This window comes from Leucoraja erinacea, chromosome 30, assembly GCF_028641065.1.
Source record: "Leucoraja erinacea ecotype New England chromosome 30, Leri_hhj_1, whole genome shotgun sequence".
Taxonomy (NCBI): domain Eukaryota; kingdom Metazoa; phylum Chordata; class Chondrichthyes; order Rajiformes; family Rajidae; genus Leucoraja; species Leucoraja erinaceus.
The window spans coordinates 24532596-24557989 of record NC_073406.1 but is presented as its reverse complement, the minus strand read 5'-3'; the positions used below and the strand labels follow the sequence as shown (position 1 = coordinate 24557989).

At 48.4% G+C, this 25394-nt stretch overlaps 1 protein-coding gene across 2 annotated transcripts in view; it reads right to left on the bottom strand.

Moving 5' to 3' along the window:
- Window positions 1-2776: 2776 nt before the first annotated feature.
- acot7 (acyl-CoA thioesterase 7) overlaps window positions 2777-25394 on the bottom strand; it is a 406168-nt gene continuing 383550 nt past the window's right edge. For both annotated transcript variants that reach the window (XM_055659683.1, XM_055659684.1), the window contains one exon: window positions 2777-3119. In XM_055659683.1, the coding sequence (XP_055515658.1) occupies window positions 3018-3119 (102 nt within the window). In that variant the 3' untranslated portion in view covers window positions 2777-3017. The remainder of the gene's footprint in view (window positions 3120-25394) is intronic.

Below are 25394 nucleotides of genomic sequence, written 5' to 3'. Positions count from 1 at the left end.
GAGCTATAGGGAGACGTAGGGCAGGCTAGCACTTTATTCCTTGGACTGCAGGAGGCTGAGGGGTGATCTTATAGTGGTGTTTAACTTCATGAGGGGAATAGATAGGGTAGATGTACAGTGTCTTTTACCCAGAGTAGGGGAATTGAGAGGATGTAGGTTTAGGGTGAGAGGGGGGAGATGGAATAGGAATGTGAGGGGCAACTTTTACCCACAGAAGGTGGCGGGTATGTGGAACAAGCTGTCAGAGGGGGTAGTCAGGGCAGGTACCTTAACAACATTATAAAAACATTGGGGCAGGTACATGGATAGGAAATGTTTAGAGGGATATTGGCCAAATGTGGCCAGGTGGGATTTGTGTAGATGGGGCATCTTGGTTGGCATGGACAGGTTGGGCTGAAGGGCCTGGTTTCATGCTGCACGACTCTATAACTGTTAAGCCACAATGTTGAGAACTATATCCTGCACTCTGTATTTAAGTTTGACTTGATTCTATTTATGTGTTGTATTTTCTGATCTGATTAAATGCATGTAAAACCAAGTATTTCACTGTACCTCAGTACAGGTAACAAGGATAAAGGTGAACCCACAAACTGTGCAGTGAAGGTATAGTGCCCATTGTCCAAGGAATGCTTCCCTCCGGCACGGTCTAACCACAATATTTCTGCATATGTTTTGATAGACAAATATAGAGGTAGTTTTAACCTCTCCATTGCAATATCGTGCCCGCCATCAGAATCCCCTACTTAATGGATTTTTTGTTGTTTATGGGGTCTGGCCGTGTACAAATTGTCTGCTATATTTCTCAATGTAAAACAGTAGAGATGAAAAGAGGAACTTATAGTGTCCATTTGGCCTGTTTTGCATGTCATTGATGATGGCATGTGCCTTTAAATATGACGTGTTTTTGGGCGTGTTTGGAGCTTAGATGCTTGCGCAGAAGTTTAGTTTTTAGATTAGTTTGGAGAGACCATGGGGAGGTTAACCCTTCTACCATGTAAGAACATGTAAGATCATGCGGGCCATGCGAGGTCCACGGGAGATCTAAAGGAGATCATGTCAGATCTTGCCAGTGTTACGGAGACACAAGGAGTTTTCTAATGTCTAAAGTAATAAGCTGGAGTTCAAAGAAGATTGTAGTGACGAGTCGGAAGAAACTTGGATGGATCTTACTGTTTTCTATCATCAAAAGACTGTGTTTTGAAGCTTAATCGGAGAAGCTTATATGGTTATAAGCTCTGAAGGTCTCTGTGAGTGAGCTTGCATGCGTTTAGAAGACACTCCCTTCAACCATTCTCATCCAAATAGCGGCTAGGGTGCTAATTACCTGAAAGATACGAAAATCTGCCGCTACAGAACTCTTTCCATTATATCAAACGTTTCAGAATTGGATCAGGCAGCAGGGTGGTGCAGTTGGTGATGCTGCCATCTCACAGCCCATGACCCAGGCTTTGACTCTGACCTTGGGCACTGTCCATGTGGAGTTTGCACGTTTGTTCTGTAACTAGGTGGGTTACTCCCCAGGTGCTCCACTGTTGTGCAATACGGTGGGTTAACTGTGTACATGGAACATAGAATAGTACAGGCAGCATCTCTGGGGTGAAATAGGCTACGTTTAGAGTCAAAACCCTTCTTCAGATGGTGTGGCACGGTGGTACGGTACTGACTTGCAGGGCCCGGGGCCCGGGCTCGGTCCTGACTATGAGTGCTTGTCTGCACGGAGTTTGTAAGTTCTCCGCTTGTCCTGCAGGGATTTTCTCCGAGATGCTCAGTTTCTTCCCTCAGTACAAATATGTGAGGTTTGTACGTTAAATGGCTTGGTATGGTTTAAAAAATTGTCCCTAGTGTATGTGGGATGGTATGTACAGGGATAGCTGGTGGGTGCGGACTCGGTGGGTCGAAGAACCTGTTTCTGTGCGGTATCTCTAAACCTTCTCCCCAAAATCCATAAACAGAACTGCCCTGGAAGACCCATTGTTTCTGCTTGCTCCTGTCCCACTGAATTCATTTCCATACTTCAGCTCCATCCTATCCCCCTTGGTCCAATCCCCCCCGACCTATGTCCAAGACACTTAACGCACCCTTCAATTAATTCCGTTTTTCAGGCCCCCTCTCCTTCATCTTTACTAAAGAAAGAAAGGTCTCGGCCCGAAACATCATTTATTCCTTCTCCCCAGAAATGCTGCCTGTCTCGCTGAGTTACTCCAGCATTTTGTGTCTAACTCTGGAGTTTGTTATGGGCCGTGCAAGTTATGTTGCCTGACCTTTGAACAAACTGAATAGAATTAGTGAACAAAGGAACTTCAGGCGCTGCTTTACAAACAAGACTGAAGAAGGGTCTCGACCCGAAAACTCACCTATTTCTTCTCTCCATAGATGCTTCCTCACCCGCTGAGTTCCTTCAGCATTTTGTTCCACAAAAGTGCTGGAGTAACTCAGCTGGTCAGAACAGATAGGTGATGGAAGATAAGCACAAAATGCTGGAGTAACTCAAGACCTGAAACAGGCCGGGACCTGAAATGCCCATCGTCCATTTTCTCCAGAGATGCTGCATGACCCTGCTGAGTTACTCCAGCACTTTGTGTCTATCTTTAGTATAAACCAGCATCTACAGTTCCTTTTCATTGCATATAAGATAGGTGATGTTTTGGGTCGGAATCCTTCTTCAGAACAAAGTCAGAATTGGCGCTTCAGTGCGGGGGAGAGAACTGTTTAAAGAGGGTTGAGGAAAGTGTAAAAATATTATATTAAGATAAGAAAATAAATGAGAGAACAAATATTGACACAACAAGCCAAAGCCGGGCAGCATTTATTCTAGAATGATAAACTTCAATAATATAACATATGCAACAACAAAAACAGAAACTTGAATGGAATGCATAGTTCCCCTTAAATACAACAATGTTTTGGTTAACATTTAAGATTAAGATACTTTTAAGTAATATGGTGGCGTAGGTGAGTTGGCTCTTGGTCGCTGACTCAGGCTATTTATCTGATCATCATTGGCACATATCTGATCATCATTGGCACTTCTTCGTTACTTCACCTGTCCGCCTGGCTTTGGCTTGGAGGTACCTCTCCCTTCCTTCTTCAAACCTTTTCTTCTCATCTTCTGTTTCAATCTGTTAATTATAAAAAAAGAATTGTAATATTCATTGCTTATGCATTCTGGTCAGTTGTGGAGGGGGTTGGGGGAGTGGGTAGCTCAGGCCCATTGTTTGACCTGCGATACATGCTAAAAGCTGCTTTAATAAGATTGGGGAGATGGCATTAGTTGTTTTCAATTGACATTTTCCTCACAAGTAAAGAAGGTGAGCTGTGCATTGTTAGCATCCTCTAGCATTGACGATGAGCTTGATCGCACATTATCTTTCCTACAACTGCCCTGGGAAAGAAAACAATGTCAATTAACAACTCTGTATGGCATAGCTGACGGTTCCGATAAATCAACAAATCACTTGATTCACACGAGCAATGCCACAGGAGTTTGACACAAGAAATGTTGGCGCAACTCAGCGGGTCAGGCATCATCTCTGGGAAGAGAAATAGGCGATGTTTCGGGCCTGCCCTGGTTATGCCTTGCCTGAGAAGACACTTCAATTCAATTACACAGGAGCAGCGGGTAGAGCTGCTGCCTCACAGCATCAAAGACCAGGGTTCAATCCTGACCGGGTGCTGACTATATGGAGTTTGCACGTTCTCCCTGTGATCCGTGGGTTTCCACCGGGTGCTCTGGTTTCCTCCCACAAATATGTGCGAGTTTGTAGGTTTATCTGCCTCTGTAAATTGCCCCGAGTGTGTAGGTGTAGAAGAAAGTGGGATAACATCGAACTACCGTGGTTGATGGTGTGCATGGGCTTGTGCGCTGAAGGGCCGGCTTCCATGCTGTATCTCTAAGCTACATTTTATGAATGGTTTTGTGTGCAAGCCTGTTCTATTGCACACAGCTATTTAGCCTTGCACACAACAAAATCTACCTCCAGGTACCTTGAATAAAACAGGCCAGGATCTCAGGCCTCTAATGATACAAAACAATTTCTGTGAATGAGACCATGGGAGATCCATAGCTTGTTAAAAACTTTGATCCAACAGCAGCAATGAAGTTTCACTGCATGTGGGTGCCCCTGGCAACATGGAGATTTATAGCTATACAAAAGTGTTGTCAAATTAAATAATGCTGCATGAACCCTTATCTTTAAAATAGATTTAATTGTGATAATTAGTTTGTGGGCAAATAGAAAGACTTAAGTAAGTAAGTTATTAAATTGATTAAAATGGATCCTAATTCATTAAGTTTATTCAAGGATAAGATAGATAGGGAGTCTGATTGGGACTGGATAAGAAAATAGTTAAGTGAATGACTGAGCAGGTTCGAGAGGCATGTATCAGTCTGAAGAAGGGTCTCAACACGAAATGTTGCCCATCCAATCCTTCCACAGATGATGCCTGACCTGCTGAGTTACTCCAGCACTGTTTTGACTCAAGATTCCAGCATATTGTGTCTCCATATCCCAGCTCCCGTTTTTGCAGTCACTGAAAGTAGCAGTGCAGGTGAATAAATCCATAATGATAATGAAAGCAAACAAACCCTTTGTTTCTTAAGTGTTGTAATTGGAAAGCATAATATTTATATTAAATTTGACGAGACCACACTTAAAAACGTGTTCATTGGTCCAGTCGTCATAATCAAGGGCTGGTGCACCTTAGTTAGTCCTTCTCTCTGCTCCCATCCAGCAGTAGGTACAAAAGCTTGAATGCGCACACCACCAGAGTCAGCCACAGCTCCTCCCCCCCCCCCCCCCCCCCCCCCCCCCCCCCCCCCCCCCCCCCCCCCCCCCCCCCCCCCCTCTGTGATCTGGCATCTAAACAGACCTTCCACAAGCCAGGTCCCATTCACCTCTGCCCCATTGGACTGTGTGTGGAACTGGTGCGCTCCAATGATGAGAACGACATTTGCATCTGTATCTTCCCCTTCTTTGAACTAATGTACTTGAGTTTGACGGCTGTATCTATGTATAGTAGATATGACCTGTTTGGATGGCAGGCAAAACAAAGCTTTTCACTGTGTGTCGGAACAACATGACAGCAATAAACCTAAACCTTCAAGAAGAAGCTGTGGAGAAGATGTGTAAAAGATTCACAAGGGTGACACCAGAGCTGAGGGGTTAGGCTTGTCAGGAAGGACTAAACAGGCTGGAGTCTTATTCTCAGAGAAGGCTAAGACCTGACCTGTAAGAGGTCTTTGAAGGAGGTATATGAAAAGGTAAATGCACAATAGAGGACTTAATGTGCGGAGCAGATCAATATGCAGGGTCTGGGGAAGGAACGGGAAGGGGAATGTGGAGCGTTGTTGACCTTCGGAGTGGCAATAACTCCACAATTCTATAAGGGCACTTTGCCACCTTCTGCAAGCTCCCAACTAATTGGAAGAAGGCACTGTTTAATGACCACAATGACAAAAATCACTTAAAGCCTAAGTGATAACTGCAGCAATGGAAAGAAATAGCAAAGCATATCTCAACTATGCAATTGAATGTGTTGGTAAGCACTCCAATTTACCGATCTGAATCTCACTGGAAAATAGAGCAGGTCCCCCAGTGTGATTCTCTCAATGCCTGCTGAAGTGTACTACACGCGACACATTTTTGGCAGCATAATAGAATGGATTTCGAGTGTCATTTCACAAACATTATTCAACCATGTATTTGTCACTGAATATAATGCAGGTGTAGTTGGGGACAAGGTCAAGTGGCTCTTAGCCACACAATTACAGCAGCAATTGGGGCACGAAAAGCAAGCACCATTAAACATGATGAGTGATAACCACTGGGTCATGAGTTAAACTACCAAGCCCAGCACATATTTAGTACTTCAATGTCAAGCACAGCAAAGGATCTCCTCAGCAGTTTCGAGCTGGGAATTATAGAGGTGAAATCTCTGACATACACGCAGCCATTTTGTACCTCTCTCTGCACCCTACAACTATCCCGGCCCAACCATTGTAAAGCCACAGTCCCATTTCTTCCCCTTGGTCATTGTCCATCGAGGCTCCCATCATCTCTCCAATGGTTCCTGCCCTCTCTCTCCCAGCACATCTACTCGGCCTAATCACAGTACCCTTCCCAAAGCATCAGTGACTGACTGCTGCCCCTTTAACCTGCTTCCATGTTCTGTGCTTCACGACCAACACTCCTGGTTACCCCAATGTGCACTCAGCATGTATTGGTTGGTCATTAAATACATATAATTGCTTCTATTATTCCCACCCCTTCATCCAAACACCCAATTACTGCTGCACCCAGCTCGATGCTCTCCCTTGCCTAACTCTGAACACAATTTATTTCCTAATGTCTCATCGTCCCATCTGAGCAAATCAAGACCCACCTCCCTCTTCCTCCAGCCTCATATAGTAACAGCTCCCTTTCTTACTTTCAAATCTATTATTATCACTACCTTCAGTGTTTTGTTGAGGACAAAAAATGTCTCGGTACGCATATTATTTTGTTTAGTTTACTTTAGTTTAGAGATACAGTATGGAAACAGGCACTGGCCCACTAAGTCCATACCGACTATTGATCACAATACTTCTATGTTATCCCATTTTTAAATCCATTTCCTACACACTAGAGGCAATTTACAGAGGCCGATTAACTAACAAATCTGCACATCTTTGAGATGTGGGAGAAAACTGGAGCCCCCAGAAGAAACCCACTTGGTCACAGGGAGAACGTGCAAACTCCACACAGACAACACCTATGGTCAGGATTGAACCAAGGTCTCTAGCACTGTGCTGCAAGCTATGCCACTGTGCCGCTAATGTCTATGGCAGGTCATTGCCCTATAAGCTGTTTAATGGCATTTTCATGGTGCTCTCTGCTCTCATCATCTTCTGCAGCCTTTGACATGGTCAGTCCACACTGTCCTTTGCTCTCCCATTACAATAACACTCTCCCAATAACAATCTCCCATCTCGCTCCCTATTTAAAACCTTTCAAAGAACATCAAGCATCAAACGGTACAGCGCAGGAGCACAATGTGTGCCAAACATGAGGCCAAGATCAACTCGTATCCACCTGTAAGTAATCAATGTCCCTCCAATCCATGCATATCTATATGTGCCTATCCAAAAGTCTTCAATGCTATTATTTGTATTTGCCTCCACCACCAACCCTGGCAGCATGTTCTGGTAACTCACCACCCTTTGTGTAAAGAAGAAACTTGCTCTGCACATCTCCTTTAAACTTTGCCCCTCTCACCTTAAAGCTATGCCCTCTTGTATTTAATATTTCCATCCTGGGAAAAGGGTTCTGACGGACTCGTACTACTCAGAACTTCAATTCCATTAGCTTACAATCTATCTGATTACATTCCTGACAACTACCATGTGAGAGTGGTTTCTTGCTAATGGTGCTATCTTTTTCTCCATAGTTTCAATCTTGTGCTTCTCTTTGAGTTTTTTCTCCATCCTACACAAGTCAAGAAACAAAAGTGTTTTATTGTCATATGTCCCGAACCAGAAAAATTAAATTCTTAACTTGCAGCAGCACAGCAGATACGTAAACATAGTACTCTGTGAACACCATAACTAGAGGTTACAGTATTTAATAGCCTGATGGTTGCAGGGAAGAAGCTGCTCCTGAACCTGGATGTTAGAGTTTTCAATTCCTGTACCTTCTTCCCGATGGTAGGAATTAACTGAGAGTGCAACCATGCTGGTGTGGGTCTCTGATGATGCCGGCTACCTTGTTGAGGTAGAGACTCCTGTGTATCCCTTCGATGGTGGAGAGATCAGAGGTGCAATCTTCTTTGTTCCTGGGCATTTGAGTTGCTGAACCAGGCCATGATGCAACTAGTCAATATGCTCACTACGGTACACCTGTAGATGTTCAGGAGAGTATTTGTTGACATATCGAATCTCTTCAAACTTCTAAGGAATTAGAAGTGTTGATGGGCTTTCTTTATGACTGCATCAATGTGCTGGGTCCAGGACAGATCTTCAGAGATATAAACGCCCAGGAATTTGACGTTCTTGATTCTCTTCACCACCATACCATCGATGAAGGCAGGTTTGCGGATCCTCGACCTTCCTCTTCCAATGTCCACAATCAGTTCCTTACTGACGTTGAGAGGAAAGTTGTTGTTTTGGCACCATTTGATCAGTCAATAGACAATAGGTGCACGAGTAGGCCATTTGGCCCTTCAAGCCAGCACCGCAATTCAATGTGATCATGGCTGATCATCCCCAATCAGTACTCCGTTTCTGCCTTCTCCCCCTATCTCCTGACTCCGCTATTTATAAGAGCCCTATCGAGCTCTCTCTTGAAAGCATCCAGAGAACCTGCCTCCACCACCCTCTGAGGCAGAGAATTCCACAGACTCATCACTCTCTGTGAGAAAACGTGTTTCCTCGTCTCCGTTCTAAATGGCTTACTCCTTATTCTTAAACTGTGGCCCCTGGTTCAACATCGGGAACATGTTTCCTGCCTCTAGCGTGTCCAAGCCCTTAACAATCTTATATGTTTCAATGAGATGCCCTCTCATCCTAAACTCCAGAGTGCACAAGCCCAGCTGCTCCATTCTCTCAGCAAATGACAGTCCCGCCATCCCGGGAATTAACCTTGCTGCACTCCCTCAATTGCAAGAATGTCCTTCCTCAAATTAGGGGACCAAAACTGCACACAATACTCCAGGTGTGGTTTCACTAGGGCTCTGTCGATCAAATACCCTCCCTCCTATACTCTGACTCATCGTCATCTGTAATACGTCCAACAACAGTGGTGTTGTCGGTGAATTAGAAGATGTAGTTGGAACAGTGTTCAGAGACACAGTTGTGAGCATAGAGTGAATAGAGCAGGGGGCTGAGCCTTGAGGTGCTCCCGTACCAATGGATATCGAGGATCAAGTGTTGCTGCCAATTTGTACAGACTGCGGTCTGTTGATGAGGAAGTCAAGGATTCATTTCCAGAGTGTTGCACAGAGACTCAGTTCCATGAGCTTGGAACAAACTTTTTTTTTGTATCAAAAATAATTTATTTGATTGCGAACACGATACCAAAAACAAAAAAAAACCCAAACCGTGGTGACATTCCCACCACCATATTACAAAATCACCAAACTATCTATATTACTAAAACTCTGTTCTTGACCGGTTTTGGCTTTCTGTGCTGCGGTTTCCGAGAGTACGCCGCCACCTACGGCCGTCATTTTTGGCCACCTCGCTCAGAGCCCCCCTCCGCCGCATGTGTGCCGAGGATTTTTCCCGTCGATGAAAATTGACAGAGATATTAATGTTTTTACAACATTCCCCATTCTCTCTGCTGCCCCTGCTGGAGGGAGGGGGAGGGACTATAAAACCAGGAAGTGGTGTGCCTCAATCAGTCTCTGCAAGTGGTGTGCCTCAATCAGAGCTTTGAATGACACTGACAAATGTCTACAGCACTGTGAGTACCCTTAATTTGGTTTGAAAATGAAAATATGGTTAGAGGTAAAAAAGCACTGCAAATGGTTGTTTGGGTTGAAGTAAAAAGGCACTCTCTCCCCCCTCCCTCCCTCTCCTCTCTCCTCTCCCCCCCCTTCCCCCCTCCCTCTCCCTCTCCCCTTCTCCTCTCCCCCCTCCCTCTCCACCGCCCCCTCCCATCTCCCCCCCTCTCCTCTCCCCCCTCCTCTCGCCCCCTCTCCTCTCCCCCTCCTCTCCTCCCCTCCTCTCCCCCTCTCCTCCCTCACCCCCTCCTCCTCTCTCCCCTCTCCTCCTCCCCCCCTCTCCTCCTTCCCCCCTCTCCTCCAATCCCCCCCTCTCCTCCCCCCTGTCCTCCCCCTCCCCCACCATCCCTCCCCCTAAACCCCCCCTCCCCTCCACACACCCCTTCCCACTCCCTGCTCCCCACCTCTCCCCCGCCCCTCATCTCACCCCCTCTCAACACTCCCCCTCTCTCCCCTCTCTCCTCCCCCCCTCTCTCTCTCTCTCTCTCTCACCCCCATCCTCCCCTCCATTAGCGTGAGTGTGGGCGGGGGGGGGGGGTAGCTAGTGTGTGATGCTGCATGCCGTCTCCCCACCCCCCCCACAACCGCACGTTGGGGGAACAGACCTAACGGGTCTGCACTTGGTCTAGTTCAGTCATATAATTCCAAACAACTATGTTACAAATAACACCACCCTCTCTAGCACCACCCGGGCACGGACGTAACCTCGGTAAAGGGGCAAGCATCTGGCTCGGGCAAAGCCCTCTTCCGCCTGGCCCCCTGACTCGCGGATGGCCAGCTTAGCCAGGCCTAGGAGCAACCCAACCAGGACATCTTCAGCCCTGCCCACCCCCTAGATCCCGTCACCAGTTCTTCGGTCACTGACAGCAGAGCCACTGCTCCCCTTGCAGACCCTAGGTGGAGTGGCGGTGCTCCTTGCCCTCCGGACCCTGGCTACAAGGGACATTGTCCTGGTCACTCCACCCTCTACAGGAACAACGCTGCTCTGGGTCCTATCGTCCATTCTCCAGATCGTCCATGAAGAACCTGAGCTGACGCCGGTCGCTCCACTTCACCCCCTTCACCCCTTTGCCCCTCTCCCTCCTTCTGAGGATGAGCTTCAGGAGCTGGTGAGCCCGTATAGGTTTGGCCACTGGAGGGAGGCAAGTCGGGGATTTCCTCCACTGGAATGAGTGGAGTGGTGTCTGGGGGAGCGAGAACATCCATTGATTCATGTATGAGGAGTCTCCTTTCACCCGCTCACTGCAGATGGAGTCACCATCCCCATCACCGGACACACCCTTAGTGCACCTCACCCTGCGCGGCGGTTGCCGCTGCCCCACCCGCTGGTCTCTCGTCCACCTCATTCCCAACCCTGGGGCCAGTGGCAGAGGGGCCTTCCCCAGGTGTACCCGGTTGGGCCTAGAGTGAACTCTAGGAATGGGGGCCGTCAAGGAACCATTGACTTTCACGAGGCACTCTGCGGTGGCGTATAAAAGTCGGATCCGGGACACAAAGTGCAGTCCGAACCCAAACGCCCGCAGAGTCCTCAACAGATACTCGTGATCCACCCTGTCAAAAGCCTTCTCCTGGTCGAGGGAGAGAAAGGCAGTGGGTACACCGGTCTCCTGAGCCAGGTAGACCAGGTCCCGGACCAGATGGATATTGTCCTGGATGGACCGGCCTGGGACCGTGTAAGACTGGTCAGGGTGGATCACTTGAGCCAGCACTGGGCCCAGACTGTTTGCCATTGCCTTGGCAAAGACCTTGTAGTCGGTACAGAGGAGGGAAACTGGGCACCAGTTTTTTAGACGGCGGAGATCGCCCTTCTTGGGCAGAAGGACCACGACAGCCCTTCGCCAAGACAGGGGCATCTCTCCGGTCGTCAGGCTCTCCCTCAATACCATGGTGTAGTCCTCCCCGAGGATCCCCCAGAAAGTGCGGAGGAACTCTGCTGTCAGTCCGTCTAGGCCAGGGGATTTGCCCCTTCGGATCTGATGGAGGGCCGCGGTCAGTTCATCCAGTGTCAGGGGGGCATCCAGACGCTCGGCACCCTCCGGGTCGACCGTGGCTAGACCTTCCCACAGATCACTGCACTCGTCCCCGCCAGAGCTATCTGGTGAGAACAAGGTCCCATAAAAGGAATGAACTGCTGCGTTAATGTCCTCTGGTTCAGTGACGGAGGAGTCATCATCAGCGAGCAGCTCCACTAACTACTGACGGACTCCCCACCACTTCTCCAGCGAGTAGAAGAATGGTGAACCGCGGTCCAAATCGTGGAGCAATTGGATCCGCGACCTTACATACGCGCCTCGAGATTGCTCCAACTGTAGCTCCTTCAGCGCGTCCTTCTTCTCCTGGTATTCCCTCCAGAGGATCGTGTCCCCGACGGTCTGACTTAGACGCGAATCCAAATCGAGTAGCTCGCTCCTGAGCTGTCTGATCTTGGAATCGCGTCTCTTGGTCGACCCTCTAGTGTACTCCTGACAGAAACTCCGGATGTGGGCCTTGCCCACATCCCACCATAGCCGCAGGGAGTGAAATCCTCCCCGCTTCCTCTTCCAGGTATTCCAGAACCTCGCAAACGAGTCCCGGAAGTGGCGATCCTCCAGCAGCCGGTTGTTAAAATGCCAGTACGCGGACCCTCCCCTCGTGCGCAGCGGGTTAAACTCCGCCCACACCAGGTGGTGGTCCGAGCACGGCACCGGCAGCATGGAGGCCGCCGAGACGCGGGAGATGTACGCCCTAGAAATGTACAGGCGGTCGATGCGAGACCCACCCCCCTCTGACCTCCTGGAGAAGGCCCTAGAGTCGGGGTGGAGGTTCCTCCAGGTGTCTACCAAGTCAAAGGAGCCCACGAGCTCCTTCAACTTCTTCACCGACTCCTGACCTCGCTGGAGACCAGAACGGTCGCCTTCCTCAAGGGTACAGTTGAAATCCCCCCCGAGGATCACGCAGTCACCAGGGTCGATGGAGCTCAGCAGCGTAGACACCTCCCGGAACAGTCGCGTCTGCAACACGGCGGGCTTGGGGGCGTACACGTTGACAAAATGCAACGGCACGCCATCCAGGCGCACGGCCAAGTGAAGCAAGCGGCCTGGCACCAGTTCCTGGACCTTTAGGATCTCAGGCCGGAAATTCGGGGCCAACAAAATGGCCACCCCACTGGAAATGGAGCTGAGGTGGCTCATGAAGACCTCGCCACCCCACTCCAGGAGCCAAGTGAACTTGTCTCCTGGGGTGGTGTGGGTTTCCTGCAGGAAGCTCACCGCATATTTCCCATCCCTCAGGGTTGAGAGATGGTTAAACCTGCGGAGAGGCCTCCTGCTGCCATTTATGTTGTAACTGGCTATGGTGATCGCCATGTCAGGAGTACACTAGATCCCCTCACCAGTCCTCTGGGCGCTGACAGCAGAGCTGCTCCTCCCCCTCCGGACCCTAGGTGGATTGGCGGTAGGTTTTACCTTCCGGATCTTGGCTACAAGGGACACTCTACGGCTCCCTCTACCCTCAGCAGGAACGACACTGCTCTCGGCCTTGGCGTCCTTCTCCAGGTCGTCCAAAAAGGACCTGAGCTGACGCCGGTCGTTCCCCTTCACCCCCTTTGACCCCTTGCCCCTCACCCTCTTTTTGAGGATGAGTTTCAGCGAGCTAGTGAGCCCTTTCATGTTCGGCCACCGAAGGGAAGCCAGTCTGGGCCAATGTTGGGCTCCTTCGGTGGCCGTGATGAACTCGCGGATCTCCTCCACTGAAATGAGTGGAGTGGTGTCAGGGGGAGCGAGTACATCTATTGACTCATTGCCCGAGGAGTCCCCTTCCACCTGCTCACTGCAGATGGAGTCACCATCCCCAACTCCGGACACACCTGTGCTTAAACCACCCGCCTCACCCTGTGCAGCGGTTGCCCCTGCCCCACCCGCTGGTCTCTCCTCCACCTCAGCCCCAACCCTGGGATCAGTGATAGAGGGGCCTTCCCCAGATGTACCCGGGGATTCAAGACCATCGGCAGTGGGGGTGACTATCCTTCCCCCAGTTGGGCCCAGAGAGGACTCTGATGCATCAGACTCAGGGAGTCCCTCTGGAGCCAGGTCCTGAGGCAGAGAAGGGCTGGGTTCCCCAACCGCCTCTCCATCTACAGTCTCTAACTCCAGAGATGTGCTCTGCACCTCATCCTGGGTGGGTTGCTTCTGGGCTTCCTCAGGTGCCTGATGCGGGATTTCCTCCCCAACAGGAATCTCCCCCTGATCCATAGCACCGGAGTGGTCCCCATCACCACCCTCCCCAGAATCCCCTCCAGAACATGGGACCGGGGCCTGAACCAGAGGGTGGGAGTCTTCCTCCACCACAGTACTCCCCTCCACCCTGGAGGATTCCGCTCCTCCCTAGAGAGATTCCTCCTTCTCTTTATCGAGGGGGAGGAGTTCACAGACTCGGGTCACCTGAGCAACCTTCGTCTGTGGCACCCCCTCCTTCCGCCCGATCCCCACCGCCCCCGGCTGGATTATGGGGCTTGCAGACTCCCTAACGGAGGTGATGGGATGGGTGGAACGTTCTTGCCTCCGGGGGTTTTGTTCCCCATGTGTTTCATCTTCTTTGCCACCTTGTCCCCCTTCCTTTAAACCTCCCCACTCACGCTCTGCACAACCCCAGGGTTCCCTGACTCAACTGCAAAGGGGGGGGGGGGGGGGGGGAGGGTTAGTGACACCGGAGGCGAATATGCCCCACTTCCTTTACAGGCATGGGCTTTCCGGTGTCCAGTAGACGGTGAAGTCACGTCCCCTGCTGGACACATAAGCTCCCGTCAACTTCCTCCTCCCGGTCCAGCAACATCGACAGCTGGCGCCGGAGGGAAAGAACGTGCCGCAGCTCCTTCCTGCCGAACCCCAGGGATATCGGGGTGATGTCCGTGAGGATCTTCCCCAGGGTGTGAGGGTGGGGAAGGAGGGCCTCGTTTGTGATGCAGGGCGGGGCGTTGCTGTGCGGTGGTCGCCAAGGGCTCGACCTGCAGGAATGATCCACCCACTGAGATCCCTTTACTCACGGCAACAGTCACCCCCTCAACAGACTCGAGGAAGAACACGGCCTTCCCCAACATCCTGCCCACGTACAGGACCCCTGCGGGCTTGGTCACCACGGCCACGGCAGCCGCGCAGTCCTCCAGGTTCATATGAGGGGGGCAAGTAGCACCTTATCCCATGCTCGATAGGCAGGTTCTTCATGGAGAACCGGGCCCCAAGAGGAGCAGCTGAAGCAGCCACCTGTGCAGCTCCCGAAGGCCCCGATCCCCCAGAACACTGGCCCTGCATGGTATCAGGCGCCGTGATTTAAGCAAAGCACTTAAATAAAGTGCAGACATGCACGGAGAGTCCAAATGGCACGAGGCCAAGTCCACACACAAAAACAATATGCAACAGTTCGAGGGAGGGAGGCAAGTCGTGTTGCCTCGAACGTCGAGAATAGCGGCTCCCACAAAAAAACTGCTGCGTCACCACCTCTTCTCCTGGCTGTCTCGGTTCTCCTGCATTCCCTGGCGAGCTGCTGACCTTCACAGACAATCTCAGTCGGTCTTCACTGCTCCTGCAGCAACAAACAGGATTTGCCTGCAGTCATTGTTGGCGGAAGTCTCCTAATTCCACCAGTCTTGCCGAGGGAAAGGAGGCTCCGTCAGCTCCAGGTTCCAAAGCCACAGAAGGAGGGCGAGACGTTGCAGAAAACCTCCCACACCGCATGAAATCCAGACCGGCCCGATCAGTACCGATGAGGCAGTAAGGGGGGGTTGTTCTGGTCGCACGTGGAAAAGTCCAGAAAGATGTTCTCCCCTTTTTGTGCGCCACAGTTTCCTGGCAGGTTGCCAGCCACAGTCGTGGGAGCTACGCAGTTTGTTTGTAATACTGCTCGCATCCCCAAAACACACGGAAACTTTAAAACAAATCTCGCAGCGATACTCAAGGATGCTTAAATGTACCGCTGTGCCTCCTCCGATTTAAAAAAAGTTGTTTGAAACTGGTTTTTGTATTTGGACGGGAGCTCCGCAACACCACACCTCCTCACATAACCAGCTTGGAGAGGATGATGGTGTTGAACACTGAGCTGTAGTCTATGAACATATGTGTTTTTATTGTCCAAGTGCTCGAGTGCAGAGTGAAGAGTCAGTGAGATCGCACTCACCCTTGACCTGTTGTGACAGTAGGCAAATACGTTTTGCATCAATGTATTCCAGTCCACCCAAGTGTAAGCGTTCTGGATAATTGCAAGACTGTTTTGGATCATTTCTCGCAAGTTTCATTTGCATTTTCATTTTGTTGGCTCACATTGAGCCCTGGTGCGTTTACAGCATTGGAGAAGCTCGGAAACAAAAAGCTTATAATTCCAAGTGTGCCGTGGTATGGGAAAGACACACATACACGTGTGCGCATGCACAACATAAGCACGCAGACACACACCTTGAGGAAGAATACTGACACTGTACTGCAAAGGTATTGTGAATGAATGAAACTCAGTTTCAGTAAAAACATGATCAATAACAGATTCTATAATTGTAAAGGATGGAGCCTTCTACAGATTTATTTGACCTGAATTCTATGGGACAGAATTCTGATGGAAAACAAAGTGAAACATGTCCATATTGCATAACATTTTATGGAATCACAGCTCATGCACAGAGGAATCAGCATTATTTTTCCACTGGTGCATACTCACAAATCTTGTAATCTTGTTTCTGTTTATGGTCTTTTCAAATACATACCTAAATTAATTTTAAACTGTTATGGTACATTTCTTCAGAGCTGCCTGTTACAAAGCACTCTGTGTGCAGAGTAATGCTTCTAACTTCTACCGTTGTTGTTCAGGTAGTAAACTCCCACCACTACCTCCAGTTTAAATTCCATTTGGAATATTTTGGAGGACCAAGAAACCAAGAACCAAGAAACACATTTTCCTTTATCGTCAAACCTTTACTAAAAGCCTCCACATGATTCCCCCTCTCTCAACTCAAATAATCTTCTTTTCTTCTGCAAAATTATGTCTCAATAATGTCAATAATCAACAGTGCTTTTTATTGTCACATATGTTCATTGTTAACACAGTGAAATTATTTTCCTCACAAACCGTCCAGTAGATTATCACCATACCCCCCCATCCCCGTTTAGCCAGTGTACTGGAATAATGGACCTACCTGATCTCCCGTTGCTAAACACATTAACTTCCCCTCCCATTCCCACACTGACCGTTCTGTCCTGGGTTTCCTCCACTGTCAGAGGGAGGCCCAGCGTAAATTGGAGGAACAGCACCTCATATTACGCTTGGGCAGCTACGACCCCGGCGGTATGAACATTGACTTCAAGTAGCCCTTGTTTCCCCCTTCCCAGTTGTCTGACCAGTCTAACTGCCCCTGATTACATTTTATCTCAGTTTGCTTCGTTGTCACCTTCCCCTAGTTCACAATGATCTATTCCACATTTTCCTTCATCGCCACCCCCTTTGATGTCTCATTCTCACTCCTTATACATCCTTATCTCTGTATCTCCACCTCCCCTGACTCTCAGTCTGAAGACAGGTCTCGACTCGAAACGTCACCCATTCCTTCTCTCCAGAGATGCTGCCAATCCCACTGAGTTACCCCAGCATTTTGTGTCTATTTTACTGGAATAATCTACTGTGCCGCATGCAGGAGGAACCATGCTTTGGGGCCATGTTCGGAAGGTTTGCTTGATAAATGCTTGGTGTTATTTCTTTGAATCTTGCTCTCTGTTTAATAACTCCAGACATAAAAACAAGACTTGTAATGGTCACGATTCACATTAGATGAGCTGGGGAGCTGCCAACTTGTAATAAAGTCACAAGTGACTCTCGGGCTTTGCCAGGTAATGCATGACTTTTTGTCGAGTTTCCAGTTTCTGCAGACAGAGAAGTCATTCACTTATTAGTCCAGAACAAAGTATTTGGCAAAGTTTGGAAGGACAAACTCCGAATTGGCATTCGCTCCATGGTCAGGTCATGTTGAAGAATTGTAAAGGTGTGTGGTCTCATGGAGTGGAGGGATGGGAGTGATTAGTAGATGTAATGACCCTGCCTGTTGGTCAAATAACACATCTTCCAGAGATATATTTTTATTCCCACTGTGTGCAGTTTGATAACGGCACGGTGGCATAGTGGTAGAGCTACTGACTTGCACCGCTAGAGATCCGGGTTTGATCCCGACTACGTGTGCTTATCTGTGCGATGCTTGTTTGTTCATTCTGCATGTGACCTGCGTGGGTTTTCTCCGGGTGCTCCGATTATCTCCCACACTCCAAAGACGTCCAGGTTTAGAGGTTAATTGGCTTGGTATCGTTGTAAATTATCCCTAGTGTGTGTGGGATAGTGTTAGTGTTCACAGATCGCTGTTTGGTGCGGACTCACTGGGCTGACGGTTGTGCATGTTTCTGCTTATCTTCTCTGCATTGCCATTGAGGATAACTTGTGGCATAAACAACTCATCATCCATATTAATGCCACCTTGTTACACAAGTAGGAAAAGTCACTTGTTGCTTTTTTCTTTGATGTTAAACTCGATGCCAAGAGAAAAATAATCAAATGTTTCAGTTTTATTCCTCAGTGCAGCCGGTTCCTCTGAAGTGTCTGCCCCATCTGTTACACTTTTAGACTGTCCATTTCTCCTTTTCACTTGCTTTTGTAGTTGAAAATTGTAAATGAGAATTCAGTACAAAACAAGCACTTCTCATTTCCACCCAGTTCCTCCTAGTGAAGCTGACACCTTCCTGCCGGATCCATTTTGTTCTCTCACATAATCCCGGCCTCCATGGATTTCTCCTCGGGCTTCACCATCTTCCACCTGTTCTGGCACCACCTTGGAAATCTTTACCACTCCTTCATGCCCACTTCTTGTCAGAGCTGCTAATTTCCCATCCGTTACCGCTGCCCACCATCCAATCTTTCTTACATTCCCCGCACCACTTCCCTGCTGTATCAGCTCCCAACCACAAGGCTTTGGGGGTTCAGTATTGATGTGGATAGAGAACTGGCTGGCAAACAGGAAGCAAAGAGTAGGAGTACACGGGTCCTTTTCACAATGGCAGGCAGTGACTAGTGGGGTACCGCAAGGCTCGGTGCTGGGACCCCAGCTATTTACAAAATATATTATAATGATCTGGATGAGGGAATTGAAGGCAATATCTCCAAGTTTGCGGATGACACTAAGCTGGGGGGCAGTGTTAGCTGTGAGGAGGATGCTAGGAGACTGCAAGGTGACTTGGATAGGCTGGGTGAGTGGGCAAATGTTTGGCAGATGCAGTATAATGTGGATAAATGTGAGGTTATCCATTTTGGTGGCAAAAACGGGAAAGCAGACTATTATCTAAATGGTGGCCGATTGGGAAAGGGTGAGATGCAGCGAGACCTGGGTGTCATGGTACACCAGTCATTGAAGGTAGGCATGCAGGTGCAGCAGGCAGTAAAGAAAGCGAATGGTATGTTAGCTTTCATTGCAAAAGGATTTGAGTATAGGAGCAGGGAGGTTCTACTGCAGTTGTACAGGGTCTTGGTGAGACCACACCTGGAGTACTGCGTACAGTTTTGGTCTCCAAATCTGAGGAAGGACATTATTGCCAGAGGGAGTGCAGAGACGGTTCACCAGACTGATTCCTGGGATGTCAGGACTGTCTTATGAAGAAAGACGGGATAGACTTGGTTTATACTCTCTAGAATTTAGGAGATTGAGAGGGGACCTTATACAAAATTCTTAAGGGGTTGGACAGGCTAGATGCAGGAAGATTGTTCCCGATGTTAGGGAAGTCCAGGACAAGGGGTCACAGCTTAAGGATAAGGGGGAAATCCTTTAAAACCGAGATGAGAAGAACTTTTTTCACACAGAGTGGTGAATCTCTGGAACTCTGCCACAGAGGGTAGTTGAGGCCAGTTCATTGGCTATATTTAAGAGGGAGTTAGATGTGGCCCTTGTGGCTAAGGGGATCAGGGGGTATGGAGAGAAGACAGGTACGGGATACTGAGTTGGATGATCAGCCATGATCATATTGAATGGCGGTGCAGGCTCGAAGGGCCGAATGGCCTACTCCTGCACCTAATTTCTATGTTTCTATGTTTCTAACCCTGTAAAAACAGCAGTGTTTCATCTGCCATGTACTAATTCCAACCCTTCCTGCACAAGCTCACACTCAGTACTCCAAGACTGAATCCAGACTCCTCATCCTCAGTTACAGATCTTTCTCATCTTACCTCGTTTAAATCCTCACGCCCCCCCCCCATAATAACGCTATCCTACACTCACTAGGGACAATCTACAATTACACTAAGCCAATTAACCAACAAACCTGTACGTCTTTGGGAGGAAACTGGAGATCCCACAGAAAACCCACGCATGTCACTGGGAGAACGTACAAACTCTGTACAGATAGCACCCGTGGTCAGGATTGAACCCGGGTCTCTGGCGCTGTGAGGCAGGAACTCCACCGCTGCACCATCATGCTACACTTGAGGACTACGGTGAAGAATGAGACTGGTAGATGGAAAGTAAACCAGCCAGAGCCATCATTCACCTCAGGCCTGATGCAAGTGAGCTTGGGTGAGACATTGTTTCTTACATCCTGTTAATATGAAAAATACCTATTTCATATTGCTTTTTTTAGTCATTTCGTAAGATATTAAAAATAGACTGCTGCTAAAATGCAATTACTCTAACATACACGTTTCTCAGCAGATAAGTCTTGATATGTTTGCTCAAGGCTACAATTTATATTCATATACTCTGGTCTCATGCTCGCTCTTTGCCTCAATGAACATTCAGCCCACAAATCTTCTGTAATCATGTATTTTGAGCTTTGTTATTCAGCTGGCCCTGAAGTGAATGAAAGGTATGTTGAATTGAAATAGGTCATGAATGCCATAGTCTCGGTCTCCAGAGATTGCCTGTGGCTCTGTGGAATACTGAGTTGTTGAGCTCTTTCAAGATGTCGGTGTGCTCCCACACTGATTCTCCCACAACCTCCTCGCTTGTACCCCACAGCTGACTAGCGCAGGCTCATACAGACATGGGGCCATTGACACCGGGGCCAGCTACACATTCCTGGGCGTACATATCTCCGAAGATCTGCCCTGGGTCCAGAACATTGATGCAATTATTGATGCAATTGAGACTCGGTCATCTCAAAGATAGGAGATCAGTAGGTCCAGTGGCTTCAGTAATTTGCCCTTAGAGTGTGAGTGAGTGACATAACCTCAAGGAATTGATGGGAATATCGGGAGAAATTAATGTAGGCTTAGTGCAAATGGATCTTTGATGGCTCTTTAGTTTAGTTTAGAAATACAGGACGGAAACATCCCCTTTGGCCCACTGACTCTACGCCGACCATCGATCACCTGTTCACACTAGTTCCATGTTATCACAATCTCTCATACACTCCCTACACAATAGGAACTATTTACAGAAGCCAGCTAACCAACAAATCCATAAGCTTTTGGGATGCGGAAAACCAGAGCATGTAGAGGAATCCACGTGGTCACGGGGAGAACGTGTAAACTCTACGCTGAACCAGCATTGGAGGTCAGGGGCAGACAGTGTCTGTGAGGCAGAGGTCAAGTGTGGCAGCTGCACCAGCTGTACTAATGGCTCACCGTTGGTGTGCCTTGGTGTACTAGCAATGCCATGATGCCACCCTTGTGCTCAAAGGGTTTCTGTGTTGTTTGACTGTAAAAGAGGCTGAGACTAAAGGGCCTGTCCCACGAGCATGCGACTCCATACGGCAAGCGCGACCTAAAGGGCCAGTCCCACCAGCATGCGCCTGCATGCAGCAAGCGCAACCAAACCAGATGCGGGGGCCGCGCGGAGGTCGAGTGAGTGACATGAAGTTCGAGGCGGTGCGTACGACGTTGAGGCGGCTGCGGGCCGGCAGGCCGTTGTCGTGCAGAGTTTTTGAATACGGTCAGCTTTTCAGAACCTCGCGCGATGTCGGGACCTGCTCCGCACAACTCCATACGGCTCCGGTGATCGAAGTGGGACCGGCCCCGCGAGGCCGTACGGCTCAAGCGACCACGTTAGGTCGCGCTTGCCGCATGCAGGCACATGCTGGTGGGACAGGCCCTTTAGGTCACGCTTGCTGCATGAAGTTGCATGCTCGTGGGCCCTTTACGATAAGGGCCTTCAACCAGAAACTTTACCTGTCTTTTTTTTAGATATACAGCGCGGAAACTGGCTCTTCACCCCACCAACGATCCCCGCACATTAATACTATCCTACACACACTAGGGAAATGTTGCATTTATACCAAGCCAATTAACCTGCAAACATATGCATCTTTGGAGTGTGGGTGGAAACCAAAGATCTCGGAGATAACCAACGCAGGTCATGGGGAGAACGTACAAACTCTGTACAGACAGCACCCATAGTCAGGATCAAACCCGGGTCTCTGGCGCTGTAAAGCAGCAACTCTACCGCTGCGTCATCTTTCTTTCTTCCTTCCTTCCTTCCTTCCTTCCTTCCTTCCTTCCTTCCTTCCTTCCTTCCTTCCTTCCTTTCTTTCTTTCTTTCTTTCTTTCTTTCTTTCTTTCTTTCTTTCTTTCTTTCTTTCTTTCTTTCTTTCTTTCTTTCTTTCTTTCTTTCTTTCTTTCTTTCTTTCTTTCTTTCTTTCTTTCTTTCTTTCTTTCTTTCTTTCTTTCTTTCTTTCTTTCTTTTTCTTTCTTTCTTTCTTTCTTTCTTTCTTTCTTTCTTTCTTTCCTGCTTTCTTTCCTTCCTTCCTGACCTGCTGAGCTGAACCAGCTATTTCTGTCTTTATTTCCAATTTCCCGCAAGCTGATTAACCTCAAACTGCAGAGCTGAAATCTCCTCACATGCCGGCACTTCCTGACTTCATCTAGCAACATATGAACTGGAGCCTAGCAATGGCATTGATCAGTTGGGTTTCTGACAAGACTAGGCTTGTAACTACAGATGGTCCTTACACAACATGTCAATTAGCAATTCTGATGGGGCCCTTCAACAAGCTGGTGCTATTGCACTCATCATGCTGAACAGCTTGATTGAAAATCACACATATCTCTTTGTCATTAAAAGTGATTTAAGAGACACTACCACACACTGGGCCTCCCGATAGAGATGAGGAACAGCTACAAATAAACAGAAATAAGTTAGCACTGCTCAAAAATTCATTGACTCCAATTAATAGCATATGAACTATTTTCTAAATATAATATTTCTCACTTGTCATAATTTACATGGACACAATGTTGTAGTAATAGAGCTACTGCCTTACAGTGCTCAACCCGGGTTCAATCCTGACTATGGGTGCTTGTCTGTATGGAATTTGTGCGTTCTCCCTGTGACCTGCGTGGGATTTCTCCAAGATCTTCGGTTTCCTCCCACACTCCAAAGACATACAGGTTTGGTGGGTTAATTGGCTTGGTATAATTGTATGAATGTAAAATTGTCCCTTGTGTGTGTAGGGTAGTGTTAATGTGCGGGGACAATCGTTGGTCATTGCGGACTCGGTGAACCGTATGGCCTGTTTCTGAACTGTATCTCTAAACTAAACTAAATTAAATAATACGAACATTCAACTCCCTCTGGAACAAGGATCTGCAGATGCTGGGTTTTACCAAAGAAAGACACAAAGGCAGTGAGTAGCAGCATCCCTGGAGAACATGGATAGACAATGTTTTGAGTTGTGACTCTTCTTCAGAATGATCAGTCTGAAGAAGGATTTCAACCCGAACCATGTCTCCAGGGATGCTGCCTGACGTGCTGAGTTACTCCAGCATTTTGTGTCTTCTCAGGTACAGCTTCTTCCTCTGTTATCAGTTTTCTGAATGATCCTTCCAGAATCTAGGGGACTGTCCAATTCACATCTACCCAGTTGTGGACATTGCATCTTGTTTATTAAACTGATACGCTTCAATGTTGAGAACTGTACTCTGCACTCTGTCTCTGTTCTGGCCTACCTATTGTACTTGAGTTTGACGATTGTATTTAAGTATAATATTAGCTGATTTGTTTGGTTCGTATGCAAAACAAAGCTTTTCACTCGACCTCAGCACACATGACAATAATAAACCTAAACTTTATCGAAGTTCCCTTCATTTCTATCTCAGCTGCTCCCGTGGCAGTGAGCAGTTTTTCATCATAAGTATTCCACACCAAATCCAGCTGGAAGATCTTCTCTCTTCTCACTATCATATGTTCAGAGTCAGATGGGATATAGTCTGAGAGCAACATCAATGAAACGCAGGGCCGGTATTATTCATTTTCAGTGTATAAATTACAAAGAATTTAAGCATGCCACTGCAGAAATTTACCTTATGCTAAGCCACACAGGCAGCTCAGTGGTGCAGTTGATAGCGCTGCTGTCTCAGAGTGCCAGAGACCCGGTTCAATCCTGATCTCGGGTGCTTTCTGGGTGGGGTTTGCACGTTCTCCCTGTGACCATGTTTGTTTCCTCCAGGTGCCCTGGTTTCTTCCCACATCCCAAAGCTAAGTGGGTTTGTCAGATAATTAGTCTCTGTAAATTGCCCCGGATGTGTGTGGAGTGGATGGGAAAATGGAATAACATAGAACTAGTGTGAATGGGTGATCGATGGTCAGCATAGATTCAGTGGGCAGAAGGGCCAGTTTCCGTACTCTATCTTTCAATAAATCAATCATACAATGCAATAGGGGCCTGTAGGAGTCTATCTTGTCTTTTGGCCGAGGAGGCACGAATAAAGCTAATTACAGAGGTTTCCAAATATTTCAGAAGTTCAGCTGACTGTCCTGTGGGTAAGTATACTTGTTATGTTAGTAAGCTGTAGGAGAGGTTTCATGGAATCAGACATTCACAGCAATAAAGGTTTTGTCCATTACGACTGGAAAAAAACAATTGACTCTAATGCCTGAGAAGGATTCTGGTGGAAGCCTCTGATTGGTGGAAGAGGACCAGAGGAAGCAGCTGATTGGCTTGTATCCCGGGTAAGGCTTTATTGTGTTTGGATAAGGGGGAGAATGAGGGCCAGGGCAGTTTACTGTTCTGGATGTCAGATGTGGGAGGTCATGGAGTCTGTGCTCTCCAGACGTCCACATCTGCGCCAGGTACGTCGAGATGGGGCTCCTAAGGGACCGTGGTAGGAACCTGGAGCAGCAACTCGATGACCTCTGTCTGCTCAGGGAGAGCGAGGAGGTCATAGAAAGGAGTTACAGGGAGGTGGTCACTCCAAGACCACGGGAGACAGAAAACTGGGTCACAGTTAGGAAGGGCAACGGGCAGAGGCAGGGACTGGTCACCTTGAAAATAAGTACTCATGTTTGAGTAAGGGTGGGGGAGACAGCCTACCTGGGGGCAGCGACAGCGGCCGGGCCTCTGGCACAAAGACCGGTCCTGTTGCTCAGAAGGATAAGGAAAAGAAGAGGAGGGCAATTGTAATAGGGGACTCTATAGTCAGGGGGTTGGATAGGTGATTCTGTGGACGTAGACAGGAGACCCGGAAGGTAGTTTGCCTCCCTGGTGCCAGGGTCAGGGATGTGTCTGAACGTGTCCAAGAAATCCTGAAATGGGAGGGAGAGGAGCCTGAGGTTGTGGTACATATAGGTACCAATGACATAGGTAAAAATAGAGAAGAGGTCCTGAAAGAAGAATTAAGGGAGTTAGGTAGAGAGTTAAGGAGAAGGACTGCAAAGGTAACAATCTCAGGATTACTGCCTGTGCCACGCGACAGTGAGAGTAGGAATGGAGCGAGGTGGAGAATAAATGCGTGGATGAGGGACTGGTGCAGTGGGTATGGATTCAAGTTTCTGGATCATTGGGACCTCTTTTGGAAAAGGTGCGACCTGTACAGAAAGGACGGGTTGCACTTGAACTCGAGGGGGACCAATATCCTGGCGGGGAGATTTGCAAAGGCTACTGGGAAGACTTTAAACTAGTATGGTTGGGGGGAGGGAAACGAATTGGGAAAGTTAGCAG